This window comes from Alosa sapidissima, chromosome 3 (genome assembly GCF_018492685.1).
Source record: "Alosa sapidissima isolate fAloSap1 chromosome 3, fAloSap1.pri, whole genome shotgun sequence".
NCBI lineage: Eukaryota > Metazoa > Chordata > Actinopteri > Clupeiformes > Clupeidae > Alosa > Alosa sapidissima.
Window position 1 is genome coordinate 23,811,622 of NC_055959.1, and position 15,000 is coordinate 23,826,621.

General features: G+C 46.9%; 1 protein-coding gene across 13 annotated transcripts in view; it reads left to right on the forward strand.

The window, feature by feature from the left end:
- kcnc3a (potassium voltage-gated channel, Shaw-related subfamily, member 3a) overlaps nucleotides 1-15,000 on the forward strand; it is a 58,895-nt gene that overhangs the window by 4,686 nt on the left and 39,209 nt on the right. For 10 of the 13 annotated variants that reach the window (XR_006030643.1, XR_006030644.1, XR_006030645.1 and 7 more), the window contains exon 2: nucleotides 2,717-3,335. Coding sequence is in view for 9 of the 13 variants with exons in the window: in XM_042085221.1 (XP_041941155.1) it covers nucleotides 2,717-3,335 (619 nt within the window). In the remaining 4 variants the exon portion in view is untranslated. Of the gene's footprint in view, nucleotides 1-2,648; nucleotides 3,336-15,000 lie in introns of all 13 variants that reach the window. The other 3 variants (XR_006030646.1, XM_042085223.1, XM_042085224.1) reach the window with 1 other exon arrangement.

Genomic DNA, 15,000 nt, shown 5'->3' on the forward strand with positions numbered 1-15,000 from the left:
CGTTATCCTCCATTATGGCCTTTAAAAGTAGCCTATATAGCTAGAAATTTCCCGACATCTTTAATGTAGCCTAAAAACATTGACGACGGCATGTCAGCTCTTGCCTTCGGGCTTTCCTTGCGCTCCACTTTTCCTGTTAAATTTCCGGACTCTTCCGGAAACAGCCGAAGGTGTCACTTCGTGTTCTCTGGAACGAGTTGAACGAGTGCGCTGTCCGCGGTTCTGAAGCGGCTGTCTCGCATTTCGACACTCCGGTGAGCATCGGTCAGAACTGAATACTGGCAATATCATTACACACTTTTGACATTCACTTTTCATCAGCCTCCTATAGCTATGCTCGATGTCATCGCCGCTTTAAGAAGTTTAATTTCTCATTTTGGCATTTGGTGTATAGAGTAAGAATTAGCAAAATTATAATTCCATCATGTTCTTTAATATTAACGTTATTATCAGAGTTTTGCCATTACAAGTTCATGGGTTCAACTCTCCTGCCCACAACTTTAAAAGTGTGCCCCATCTCAAAAGTCCAGGACACTCAGTTAACCCCCCCCCCCCCCCGCCCCCATCCCCATCCCCCCACCCCCTCACCTCTTACCTTGTCTGGTTGATTCATGAGCCTCTTCTGCTGTGTTCTGCATAGAGGCTCCTCTGCTCCCATACTCTTGCTACCCTGGTGGCAGTTTGCCTGGACTTAATGAAGCAAGAGCCTGAGCAGGCAACAGAAAGGGCACTGCTGGAAACGGCTGGGGGAGGAGGGAGGAGGAGGAGCAGGAGGCAGAGAAGGGATGCAGAGGAAGATAGTCAGCATGAGTGGATGAAGAAGATCTGTAACAGATTTGAAAGACGAGTAAATCAACAAAATAGGGCTTATCAGTCACAGGAGAGGGTGAAATGAGACAGAGGATGCTTGGTTGGAGGAGGGAGGGTGAAGATAGAGGGATGCAGAAATTGTGAGAGGAGGAGATGAAGAGATGAAATGAGGAAGGGAAGACAGAGGAGGGAAGCAGTGAGCCTGACTGCAGCCAGAGGAGAGGGAGTCTGAAAGAGAGAGGGAACACACGAGAGAGCAGTGAGAGAAAAGTTGAATCCTCTCAGGATAGACCAATGACGGAGTTCACAGGAGATTCAAGGGGGAAATGGAGGTAGAACACAGGTATGAAATCCCAGCAGTGAAATCCGACTCTACTATGCGGAACTGAAGCACAAGAGAGAGCTGGATGAAGGAGGGGGAGCAGAGCTGAGATGCTTTCTTGCTTTCAGCAGGTGAGGGGACCAGTCAGGAAAGAGGAGGGGAGGAGGGAAGAGACACTCTTTTACTGCAGCAAAAAATAAATAAATAAATGCTCTCTACGACAACCTTCCTCCTTGCTCTCTCTCCCTTCTCTCTCTCTCTCTCTCTCTCTCTTTCTCTCTCTGTGTATATGTGTGTGCATGTGTGGGGGAAGGTTGGCTTTACTGAGAAAAAAATGATACTTTGGGACAGCAAAAACACACACACACACACACACACACACACACACATACAGCAAAGAGGTGCACGCAGCACACTGAATGCATAACATATTAGTACTGCAATGAGAAGAGATAAGAACAACGCAGAGAGAGGGGTGGAAGGATTGGAATGAAGCGGCTAGTGGGGGATGAGGTTGATGGTTGTTAGAGAGTGAGGACAGAGAGGAAAGACACCAAGTGAGAGAGGGAAAGTATGAGGAGGAAGAGAGAGAGAAAGAGAGTGTAGAGAAACGGTGCATTAATGGTCTGCAGTCTTTTCTCCCCATTTTGTAGAGCTCAGCAAATAATCGTTCTGCTGCTAGCTCACCCCCCCTGTCTCTCTTCCTCTCTCTCTTTCTTACTCTCTCTTTCTCTCACTCCTCTACCCCCCTGCTCCCTCTCTATTTCCTTCTCTCTCTCTCATTGGATACATGGTGAGGCAGGGAGGGGGCGTGAAACACTCAGTCATATTCATCTCTCTGCTCTAATTGAAGAGAGGGGTTTTAGTGAATTGAGAGAGGGAGGAGGGAGAAGGAGGAGGGGTCTCAGCTCCCCTCAACACAGACCTATTTGTTATGTAATGTCCTATTTGAAATGTTAACCCCTGTGCAATTTTCCCTGCGATTTATCATCTCCTTGCAAATGATGTGCCAGAGTACCTGTGAATACTTGTTTTTTCTATTCCAGTAGTGTCAAATCGCTGACCTGTGCTCACATATTCAAAATTTCACACCAAATTGAGAAGAATCATGTTATATTTTAGACTGCATGATATACTCCCATATCTATGATTCGGTGAGATGTTCATAGGCTTATTTCCCTGCACTAAACAGTCTTTGTAGTATGTGGTCTCCAAAGGAATTGCCTGGCTACAAGGCAGGACATGGCTTGGTTTCTGATGCGACTTTGAATCCAACTTTTAGCTCTTTTCAATGTAAAGGAATGACACAAAGCTCTTCTTGTCTCAGTGAAACTATGGCCTATGGTCTTCACCTGGTCATGGACCAGCTGTAGAATAGAAGTGTGCCCTCAGGCTTTAAAAAACTTTGAACCAGCTCCTAAATCTCTCCTTCTCTCCCCTCCCTCCCCACCTCTTCACCACCCCTTCTCTCTCTCTCTATCTCTCTCTCTCTCTCTCTTTCTCTCTCTCTCCGCAGACTCCTCCTCCCCCCTCCCCCCTCCGTTTTCTCTCCTCTTTTCCCTCCCCCCTTTCCCCTATGCTCAGTTCGGTGTGTGTCTCCTCTTTCAAAGGGCGCAAGGGTGGGAACAAGTCGGCTAACAAAGCATGTTCCAGCGCAGACATGACTTGTCCGTCATCAGACAGCGAGAAAATCGTGATAAACTGCGGTGGAATTCGACACGAGACGTACCGCAGCACGCTCAAGACACTGCCCGGTACCCGCTTGTCCTGGCTAACGGAACCAGACGCGTATAGCAATTTCGACTACGACCCCAAAACTGACGAATTCTTCTTCGACCGTCACCCCGCCACTTTTTCTTTCATTCTGAACTATTACCGCACAGGGAAGTTGCACTGTCCCAATGATGTGTGCGGTCCGCTCTTTGAGGAGGAGCTCGCTTTTTGGGGCATCGATGAGACGGACGTGGAGGCATGCTGCTGGATGAACTACCGCCAACACAGGGATGCCGAGGAGGCACTGGACAGTTTTGAAACCCCCGAGCCAGAGGAACCTGAAATCGACCCAGCGCTCACGGGGGGCGCTGACGGGGACCTGAAGCGTTTGTGCCTGCAGGAAGACGGCCGCAAGCCCAGCTGGTGGAGCGTGTGGCAGCCCTATATTTGGAACCTCTTCGAGGATCCGTACTCTTCCAAAAATGCCCGGGTGAGTCAGAGAATGTGTCCAATTACTTTTCCTTCTTTGTCTTTGAAGATATAGAAGAACTTTGTCAAGACATATGGAAAGAGCTATGATGACATCCATGACTGTTAGCTCTGCCTTGTAATGTAAGGTTTGATGGTTAAGAGTTCTGCTTAAACGCTTAAAAAAAAGAATGTTGAAAAAGAATGTGTTTTTTTTTATGTTGAGATGCTTAAAAAAAAAACGACTGGACTCCGCAAACTCTTTATGTGCGTTATTTGCTTCCAAACTCTGCATTCCAGGTTGGTGCATACACTGGTCCCGCCCCCTCTCCTTGTCAACACACTTCATAAGAAATCCTCGTCTTTTTCTGTCGTTCTGGTGCGGGTTTAGACTGTGGACTTTTCGTCGTTTTATCTGCATTAGCTCATTATCTGTTGGCGCTGCTGCTCCGTTCACCTGTCAGTGACCAGCGGGTCCAGCTGCTCGCACGGTCCCTCGCACGTTATTCTCCGTCATCTAGTTTCTGCCAGTGCGGCCACCTCTGCACCACTTTCAAAGCAGCCTTTGATGTGTCACTAGGCGGAATAAGTATGACTCTCCCTCTAAGTTACTATTTGCATCATTATTAACACATCACTCAATAATGCGAAATATCCGTCTGACTACACCTATAATTGAATAAACACGTTCATGGATGATTGCAGTGTTGTCGGCGTTTCGATGACATGTTGTCTAGAACATAGCAATCGCAACTTTATCTTCTCTATCTTCCTAAAGACGTGCGCGTGTGCGCGTGCGTATCGCCTGTAGCAGAAGTTCATTTTCTTGCGCATCTCGCAACTAATTATTATTTTAAAACCATGCGTTGTCGCAGCTACACTAAACGTATCACTCTTGTGTAACGTGCCTAGGGCTTCTAGAGACTAAATAATGATGTTCTGTTTTGCAAACAGTTGGGTTTATGCCTTATTATGGAATAATATAACGGGCATTGTAGAGGCATATAGCGGCCCAATGATTGGTGTCACCTCCGACTGCATCAATAAATGTTATCATGGATGCAATGCTAGCAATTAGGCTGAATACCTGCGTGCATGTTGGTGTCACCTTTTGCGGAGTCGGCTCCAAGTCTGAATTTTCAGATCAGTAATTCTGTATATCTCCAGGCGCAGGCTAATCTCTAAAATCTCAGAACAGCATGAAAAGCGCACTCACACGAATGCCACTAGACCATTTATGGCTTTGGGACAGGGGTTTATAAGGCTAACATCTTCTGTCCAGTCACGTCCAGTCAGTTACTTGGAAGACCCTGTATCTACTGCCAGATGTGGCCTGTGAATCATCAAGTTTAACACAACCTGCTTACCCTCCTCCATCCCAATTCCCTGCAGTCGGTGATATTTCTGAATTTCTAACATAAATTACCTAGGAGCTTAGTTCAGCGTCCAGACCTTCAGTATTTTGACAACATCCACTTAACGAGACAAAGAAAAACTCAGCTATGACCCAGGTGGTTGTGCGCAACCGATTTTTGTTGACTCGGACTAGGTAACTCATTGACTGGCTTGCGAGTAAGTCATGTTTTGTAGTGTTTTCAGAGAACGATAGACCACGTAACAACAATTCGTTCTCTATTATCTACTGAGCTGTGCCATGGTGTGTGTGTGTTTGAGAATTATTTTGTCACTCAGTCTAGCTCCACATTAAGAATTCCAAGCCAAAGGGTTTGCCCTTAGCAGAATCGTCGCAGCTATTGCCGACAGTTGTTTTAAGCGTCATTCACATCAAGATAACCACTCTGAAAGCCACCGTAGACTGAAACAAATGAAAAGACTGAAGGTTTTATGGACACGTTTTGCTCCCACACTTTCACGCTATGTGCTTTGAATCAATCGCGGACTTCCTCTGACATGCGGCAGCCCAATGGCGTTACTGTAATGCTGTGCTTTTGGTTAGCTGTCAGTGTGTGCCCTCAAAGTCCTCTAACACCCCGTTTTCTAGTACAACTGAGGCAGGGAGGCGGAGAGGTAATCCACTCTCGCAGGCACTATGTCTCTTTCTTGCGTACTGCTATAGCGTAACACTGCGGTGCTCGAGACTAGCTGACTGCGCTTGGATTTCTGCTGCAGCACAGGACAGGCAGTCCGCTGTAATAGAGAAGGGGGATGGGGTATCCGTATCCGTTATAACCCCCTGATCTTGATAATCGGTATAGATATTCATTCACTCATTCATCTGTTAACCTTGATTTGTTCGCTTTGGCATTTGAGATACAGTACAGCTCCTCCACTAACTCACACATACCAGTGCACCACTTGCAGCCTGTGTGTTTCAATCGGAGAGGTGACTTTATTCCGCAGAACCATCGAACCAGCTCACTACCGGCTGTACACCGGCCTCTAGCGACCATCAGGTTCTCTTATCACTTAGCTTATCATAAGTTATTAGCGCTGTTTACATGAAATATACAATTATAGCTTAACTGCTTGGCATTACATGGTTTATGTGAGACAAGTCCACTGTCCCAGACTGTATAGGACTGTACATTCCTCTTTACAGTCTGTTGAGGTCAAAAGTGTACAGTGCTATAAATAGGTTGAAAGTTAGCTAGAGCACTGCTGTCCACTACATAGTAGTTTATCAAAAGATCGCCTGTTTCATTAATTTCCCTGACCATAGTGTTCCTCTTTTCAAGAAACGCGGGCTGTTTTGAACACTGATCATGAACATGGTTGACACTATACTCGGTATTCCAGGATGCCGTGATTATTCAGGGCACCAGGGCAACATCATTGTGGACTGGTCTGCCTTTCTTCCTCCACACTGCTGTGTGCTATTAAAACACAGCAACAACCCAAGGCAAAATAGTCGTTCACGTGCAAAATCTCATTCGCCAAGGATGAGCAAGTGCTAAATGAGCTCAAGAAACACGATAAGAATTCACCTTGCCAACAATCAACAGCCTGAATTTAATACACCCGTGATGCAGCAGCCCACTGTGCAACACGTTTTCATGCCAATAATCATTTTAATGTATTGGCATCCACGTTGAAGAGACCATAGCTGTTGAATCATCTCTCTTGTTTCACGGTCCATCTCTGTGTGGATTTCATTCAGTAGAAACTTTGCACTGTTGTCGCGCTTGTATTGTGTGACGTCACCAGCGCACAGTCGCTGTCCAAGTGCTGAATTTCCCTTCGTGCTTAGTGAAACGATAGCCTACCAGTCAGTATTAAACTCAAGGTGCAGGTCATGTGCGACTAAAACCGTGTTTTTATTATCTCTTTATATTCAAAAACATACTTTGTCCAACAGTGCGGTGGATCAGTCTTTAACGATTAAACGAAAGTTAGTGGTTAGTGAGGCGAGTTTCAAAAGGAAGTAGTCATGGCTCATGTTTTCTAGTCAATGTGCAATGGTATTTCTAATGGATGTGCTATGACACTGGCAAACTCAGAGCTCAACACATTAACACCATCAGCTGCAGTGGAAAGATATGAATCATCCGTGGTTTCCTAGGGAAATCCCGTCTCTTACGGCATTGTCTTCCGCCTGACGTTAGTAAACAGTTTTGACAGAAAAAAGAGGATGCTTGTGCTGAAAATATCATCGCGCGTAGGAACTCACACCACACTGCACTGCCCCTTCTTCAAAAGTATGTCACTATCAACGAGGTATTGCTGGTGAGGGACCTCACCTAGCGCGCTACAGAATTTGATTTATTTATTGCAAACATTTGAAACGCGTCCTCGAGGGAAACATTGACCAGCCAGTATCGGTTTTCCCGTGGATGCGTCGCTGTGTACGAGCAAATGCGGTTTGTAATTCGTTAATGCACCACATTTCACACGCGGTTAGAGTTGAGGATCAGATTTCGTGTAATGCTCGATATTTCAATTCGATCAATGTCCATTGCCTACGCACTTTACTTTCCCCTACACACACCCCAGGGGCTTCCTTGTAAGTAATTTTTCAGTCACCTTTGCACACGCCACTCTGTCCTTTTTTCCTTGTCATCCCTGACGTTTCGTTTATTTAGCAGAAAAAGATGTGCTGAATCCATTTTATCCTACCACATGCATTCCGCATGTCTACACATCTCTGTGCGCGTGGACACGAGCAGCCCCCCTCTACGGATACCGGCATCTTTGAATGACAGATTCCATCACCGAGGGCTATAGTTTTGCGCTGATATGGCTTTTCGCGGTCTTGCCTTAGAATAAGCAGAGCCCTGCACTGTTTAAGCATTGCACACTGCGGTGGCTGAGTGGCCCACGTTAGGGAGAGTCCCAACGTGCGATCACAGCAAGAGACTTTTTCAGTGCCCGCATCCTCCTCGGGCCCCGCCAAGGTATGTGCAGTAGTGCGCGCTGACTTCTTTTTCCCACGCATCAAAAAATAAATGTCCACCAATCAGCTTTTGAGCCGCACACGCCCCGAAATGTCCTTTCAATGCTAATGCAGTGTATCTGCTGCCTCTGCAAGCTCACATCCATCAAGCCTAAGGGGCAGTGAGGTCTCGGGTTCCACCCTATAGACCTGGAATGACCGTCGCAGTGTGCAGTTCTGCTGGATGGGCTCCAGAGAAGGGGTTCACACCACTATGGCATTTGTCAACTCAACAACCCCTAGCACCTCCCCAAATGCTGTCATTCTCTCTCTCTCTCTCTCTCTCTCTCTCTCTCTCTCTTTCTTTATCTCTCTCTCTCTCTGTATCTCTTGCTTGCTCACTCACTCACTCTGTTCAATGGTGGTGTATAGTAAACCACATGCATACGCATTACGCACACTCATCCACAAACACCAGATACACATATCTTAGTTCTTTATTTGGACGTAAAAGTAAGATAAGTATCATGACAAAATCCACATATAGCTCAAAAGGAGTGTCCAACAGTAGCAGAAGTTTAATACTTCTGTATTATAGTTTATAGTTTATATTATAGTTCTATACTATGCACATTAGGGGTAAAGGTGACATCTGCGTTTCCACACTCACACACACACACACACACACACACACACACACACACACACAGTGTCACACAAGGACAGAGGACCCCAGTGCCCTTCTGATCTACCACTGTGTTTTTTTGTGAGGCTGATTGTTTCACAAAATACTCTGATGCCCCTAAGCAAGCAGCGGTCAAAATGTACCAGCGGGCTAAAAACAGATAAGAACAGCTGGACATACACATTCACACACGCACGCGCTGACACACACACACACACACATGGATACACATGCACGTACATGTACATGTACATGTACATGCACACACACACACACACACACACACACACACACACACGGATACACATGCACATGCATGCATACACACACACACACACACACACACACACACACACACACACACACACACACACACTCTTACACACATTGTACACGTGGTCCTTAGGGATGTATCTGGAGAGAGAGAGAGAGAGAGAGAGAGAGAGAGAGAGAGAGAGAGCAGGCCTATTGAAAGTAAAAGTAATGTAAATGTAAATGTAATTGCATCTGTTTAGTGAAAGGTGTTTGGGTGATCGACACCACTACAGTCAGCAGTTCTATTACAAATCTATTTATGTTGCTTCTCATTTCCAGCTAATGTTTTCCTTCTCACCTTGCTCCTCTCTCCCCAGTGTCACCCGTCTCAGTTGCACCCCTCTCCTCTCTCCTTCTCCCTTCTCTCCTCTGCTCCGCTCCTCTCTCCTTCTCCCTCCTCTCCTCATCTCCTCCTCTCCTCTTACCTCACCTCACCACCCCCACCCTCCTCCTTTTTAGCCACACTCCCACAAGACTTCATGTTTTGCGCAGGGCAGGGGTAACTGATCCAAGAGAGAAGGAAGGAAAGAGATGGGAGAGAAAGAGGGGGGGCTACTGAGGATAGAGGAGAAAAAGAAGTGAAAGAGCTCATCCATCTTTTTCATTTCCCTGTCTCTCTGTCACACTCACATTTACATTGTAAAGCGGTCTGCCCGTCACTGAGCCTAATAACAGTTCCCAGCAAAAGGTGGATATGCCTGCTGTATACCTTTAAGATGACACGCAGCCGCTCCTTGGTGTGTGTGCGTGTGTGTGTGTGTGTGCATGTGTGTGTGTGTGTCTGTGCGTGCGTGCGTGCATGTGTGAGTGTGTGTGTGTGTGTCTGTGTGTGTGTGTGTGTGTGTGTGTGTGTGGAGAAAAGCATGAGAGTGGGACTCATGAAATGATGATGACTGTAATACTGCAGCATGCTGGATGGGGAGGGGGGTTGAGAGGAGAGGGAGGAAGTGAGAGACAGATCGGATGGAGAGAACGAGAGGGACGGAGAGAGAGAGGGATAGAAGAAGGCAGGGAGGGAAGGAGGGTGGGACTTCACTCAAGGGAAATGAATAGAAGGAGGTGCTAGAGTAGGAGAAGGGGTGTGAAAGAGGGGGGGTCGGTTTGAATGGGTAGAAATGGTCCACGCCTGGCGGCTTTACAGCTTCAAAGCGCTGCCTGTAGACTGCAGGGGGGGAGCCTACAGGAACAGCGCAGAGGGAGAGATAGAGAAGGAGGCTAAGACCAACACGCCAGAGAGAGAGAGAGAGAGAGAGAGAGAGAGAGAGTTTTGCAAATGAGCAATGTCATTCTATCATCAACACTCACTCGTCTCGTACACGTGTGCTCCAGCTAAATTAAACAGCCAGTGCTGGCTTTTTATCTTGCAGTGTGTGTGTGTGTGTGTGTGTGTGTGTGTGTGTGTGTGTGCGTGCGTGCGTGCGTGCGTGCGTGCGTGTGTTTGTGTGTGTGTGTGTGTGTGTGTGTGTGTGTGTGTGTGTGTATGTGTATTCACACACATGTGAAGAAGAGATTGTTTTCCACTTGCTGGGTATGCAGTGTTGGTGTGTGCAACCAGCATCAGTTATGGTAGTGAATATTTATCTGCAGTATGACTTCTTGCTGCAATGTGTAAGTGTCCAGTTTGTGAACCGGTCGCTTTCTTCTTTATATCTGTATTTGTCAGTGTTGTCCCTGCATTTGTTTGCTGTGCACGTGTGTGAGGTACGTATTAAAATGATTAGTGTACCTGTGTGGGAAGGTGTGTGTGTTTGTGGGTGTGTTTGTAACTGTTTGTGAGTATGTCTGTGAGTAGGTGTGTGTGTATCCGTGTGCGAGCTTGTGTTTCATGGGACCTGGCCAAGAGGAAGGAGAGTCCAGAATGTCCCTGACTTGCCAGCTACTCTGAGGAAGCAGTTTTTTTTTTTTTTAAGGGAAGCTCTCTCTGGGATTAAGGACAAAGGAGAAAAGCACTCTGTCATCACAGCTAATAGAACAGAACAGGGAGGAGAGGAGAACACGCCAAAATAGGAGTCAGGGAGGGAGGGAGAGATGGAGGGAGGAAGGGAGAGGGAGGGAGAGAGAAGGTGAAAAAGTGAGGGAGAGGAGGAGAATGCAGCCTATGCGAGTGCTGAGCGTAGAGAGATTGCATGAGTGGGAGAGAGAGAGAGAGAGGGTAGAGAAAGGGGAGGCGAGAGGGAAGATGAGAGTGCTCTGTGAGACATAGGAGGAGGACCAAAGTCTTTTATTTAGAGACGGGGCCTGCAGAAGCTGCTGAGAGTGAAGGATGAGGGGCTGAGCGTGAGGCGATCGTCCCACCACCACCGCGGCGCTGATGGAGAGTGGGAGCACAAGCATGAAAACACATCGCACAAGGACAAATGCACATGGGGGCTGCAGTGATCAGAACTGAATGCTAAGCAGAAAAAAAATGCAGTGCATTCGCCTTTGCACGGTTTCACTTAAGTAAAGTGTGTGTGTGTGTGTGTGTGTGTGTGTGTGTGTGTGTGTGTGTGTGCATGCGTGCATGTTCATACACGGGATTGATGAAGAACTGCCATAGGTGCACCTGACACAGCATTGTTTCTAAACTTTGCATAGTGAAGGTTACACTAGATAAATGTAGGCTATTTATAGACTTTGAGATGTGTTCTCCCTCCGTCCCTCCCTCTCTCTCACTCTCTCTCTCACTCTTTCTCTTGCTCTCTTTTTTTCACTCACCTCACTGACCATCTCTCTCCGTCATCGGTGTCACCAAACTCACCAGTACAGAAGAGGTGATATCTACCAGTAGTCACCTTGCTCTTTTCGCAATGTCCTTGATCATCCTTATCCCGTTCCACATCTACATCATTACTGTGCGCAAACAGCAAGAGGACATGCACCAACATTGTAAAGAATGTAATATGAAGGGAAAAGAAACTATATTTAGTCATAAAACATTTGTAGTAAATTATTTCTTGTTTTATGCGTTTGTTTTCTACATTTATTAATATTTAAATAACAATTGGGGCAAAGCACTAACTTTGTGCATCATTCATTTATTATTTATTTCCCCACATACTTGTGGTATAGTCCCTGTGGCTTCAGACATTTTTAGAACCCCGGTAGAGCTTAGTGATACTTTTGTAAATCTAAAGGGGAGCTGACCATTAGTCCTGCGATGTCCACATTTTTATGGCGTTTGGTGATTCTCATACTGCAGTATGTGATCTGCCATTGTGTGAGATTCACAGACATGGATTTCCATGCATTGGACCTTCATGTCAGGACTGGACCGTGTCTTTGGCCAGTGCAGGAATTTCCTCATTACTCTTGAATGAGCCAGTTATATAAATGTTCCACTCTGCGTGTGTCTGTCTGTAGGGCTGTATGTCTGAGTGGCCAGGAGATGTATATGAGAGAGAGAGAGAGAGAGAGAGAGAGAGAGAGACTGCATGGAAAGATAGGAAGGAGGGAAAAAGGTGCAGATGGATTGACCACAGTCTGACCAGTTAGGGAGAGAGAGAGAAAAGAGACAGAGTGAGGCATGACTGGAGGGGGTAGCTGATGCTTAACCCTCCGTTCTTGTCTCTGTATGTAGTCAGACAGCCTTTGCTTTTTTTTTATCAATGAGAGGTCACCTGTCTCTTCACTGTATGCTCTCAGAATCTGCACTGCCTTTTCCTCTTTCAGTCTTACTTACCCATTCCCCTCCCTCCATCAATCTCTCATTCCCTCCCCATTCGCTCTCTCTCTCTCTTTCTCACGCTCCTTTTCGTTCCCATGCTACCTCCATCACTTTGCTCTTACGCAATGCACTCATCGCCCGTTAAAACCCAGCTTTCCTGTTTGCCCTTATTGCCTCAGTCTTAAGAGCGCACTCTGTACTCCTGTTCTCGTACCACACAAACTCTTGTACAAAGTTGTTCATGTTAGTTTTTGATGCTGCGCACACACACGCGTCCAATGAATGACGTAAACTCGCATGCATGCACACACGCGTGCGTGCACACACACACACACGCACAAACACACACACACACACACACACACACACACACACACACATTCATTGCAGGTGGCCATACACACACATGTTAAGTTGAAGACTGGACGCAGCACATGGAGGTTTGGTCAGCCTGCAGCACTGCAGCAGATGTGCAGCATCAGAGCTGCCGCTGCTCAGAGCTACTCACAGAGTGCACTCCATGCAATCAGTGGAAACAAAACCTTGCAGGCAAATGGTGAGATGTAGCCAGGCTACTACAAGCTGATGAAATGGTTTGTGTGTGTGTGTTACACGAATGGGCAACAAAACACTTCACACCACATAGCAGTGAGACAGGCATGTGATATCACACTCATTAACTCCTAGGGAGCTGCTAACAGTCAGTAGTAACAAAGTGGTTTTGTCCTCATCACACCTTTGATATATTAAGAATTGAGTAGACAGACATTTATTTTGGCCAAAAAAAACTCTGAGGGTGTCTGAGGGTTCAGCAGTTATGTTTAGTAGCTGGCATGTCTGACCAGCGCATCTCTGCTGAACTACAAAGGCTGGTTGTAACATGGGAGATGCATGTGTGTGTGTATGTGTATGTGTATGTGTGTGTGTGTTTGTATGTGTATGCATGTGTGTCTGCGTGTCTGTGGTTGTGCCTATGAGTACAACTGAGAGGTGTTCATGACTCATATTACATTTCAGATGTGTTGCTTTAGGGCCAGCAACATGTCCTGTATGACCATCCTACAGGTGGACAGCTCATTTCTCCTTAACCCAAAGATCGATTTGAATCATCAGTCCTTTACTAAAACAAGCAGGACACCAAACACATATAGAAATGCACATGTAGCCAATGATTCCATTAGTCTCCAAGCCTAGTATTAAAGTTGCAGTGCTGTACCCTATAGACGGTGCATGTACCATGGCCAGGGTTGTTGCCATAGCAGCAGAAAGGAATGAATGGCTGGAAGAGGCTGTTTGGAAGGGGAAGGGGGAGGCGTCGTGGTTCAAACTGTGCAGAGAAGTGGGTCTGTGGATCACCCCTGGCACTGTGTCGTCTTATACCTCTTTTAACCCTCCACCACATCCACCACCAACCCCCACCCAACCCTTCACCACCACCACCTCCACCTTCACTTTCTGCCATCCTCTTTCTCTCCATCATGGTGTTTTCCTTCCCTTGATCCCTCGTTCCCTCTCTTCTCTCTGGCAGGCCAGGCTGAGGGACCAGATGCCGGACTGCTGGGGGTCTGGGCCTCTGGCTCTGGTGGACTGCCAGCACCAGAGAGAGAGAAAGAGAGAGAGAAGGAGAGAGGGAGGAAGGGAGAGAGAGTAAGGGAGACAGAGGGAAAGAGGGAGGGAGCGAGAGAAAGGATGGGAGGGAGAGAGAGGGAAAGAGAGAGGAAGAGAGAGAGAGACCTGGAAACGCAGCACAGTTTGTCGTGTTCTTTTCCCAGATGGCTCCATTGCTGTATGGCTGGTCCCCATATTGCGTATTCCCCTCCTCCCCCTCCTCCACCTCTCCGGTTTTTCCTCCCCCTCTCCTCCTCTCCTCCCTCTCCATTCCTCTAACGTCCTCTCCGACTCTTTTTCTCTCCTCTTTGTTTTCATCCCTCCATTTCTCATCTCTGCTCTCCTTTCATCTTTCCTCTTTCTTACTCCCTCTCTTTTTAGCCATGCCTTCCCGCTCCTCTCTCTCTCTCTCTCTCTCTCTCTCTCTCCCTCGCTCTCCCTCTCCTCTGATGCCCTTCTGGGATCAGTTGTGTTTTTCTGAGGGCTGAGCTTTATGAACTCCAGTGCTGATTTTGCATCTCATCTTCCTCTCTTCTCCTGCTCTCTCTTCCTCTCTGCTGCTCACTTTCACACGTCCCGCCTGCCTCTCAGAGGAGTCCATTCACACTCTCTGTTTCTCATTACTAATGTACAGACACACACACACACACACACACACAGAAACACACACACACACACACTCACTAATATTCACACAGACAGCTGGGAGTACATAGGTATCACAGTAACTGTGAACAGATCAGTATTGGATACACACACAAATACACATACACAGAATCCCCCCCCCTACACACACACACTCAATGTATATGCACACACATACACACTTTGAACGCTGTCAGCACTCAAGTCGACAGTGATGAATCAATATCATGGTTGTTTAGAGAATGACCCTCTTCGACTATGACCTCACTGCACCTACCCACCCCCTTCACACACACATACACACACACACACACAAATATACACACACACACCTCATTGTCTCAGGTCAATAAGGAATGGGGGGGTTGGACGAGAGGTGCCAGTCCATCATTGCCTCCCATTCACCCTCATCCATATTGCCCTGCCATTCCCACACTCAGCAGTGTTCCCTAAGCTGC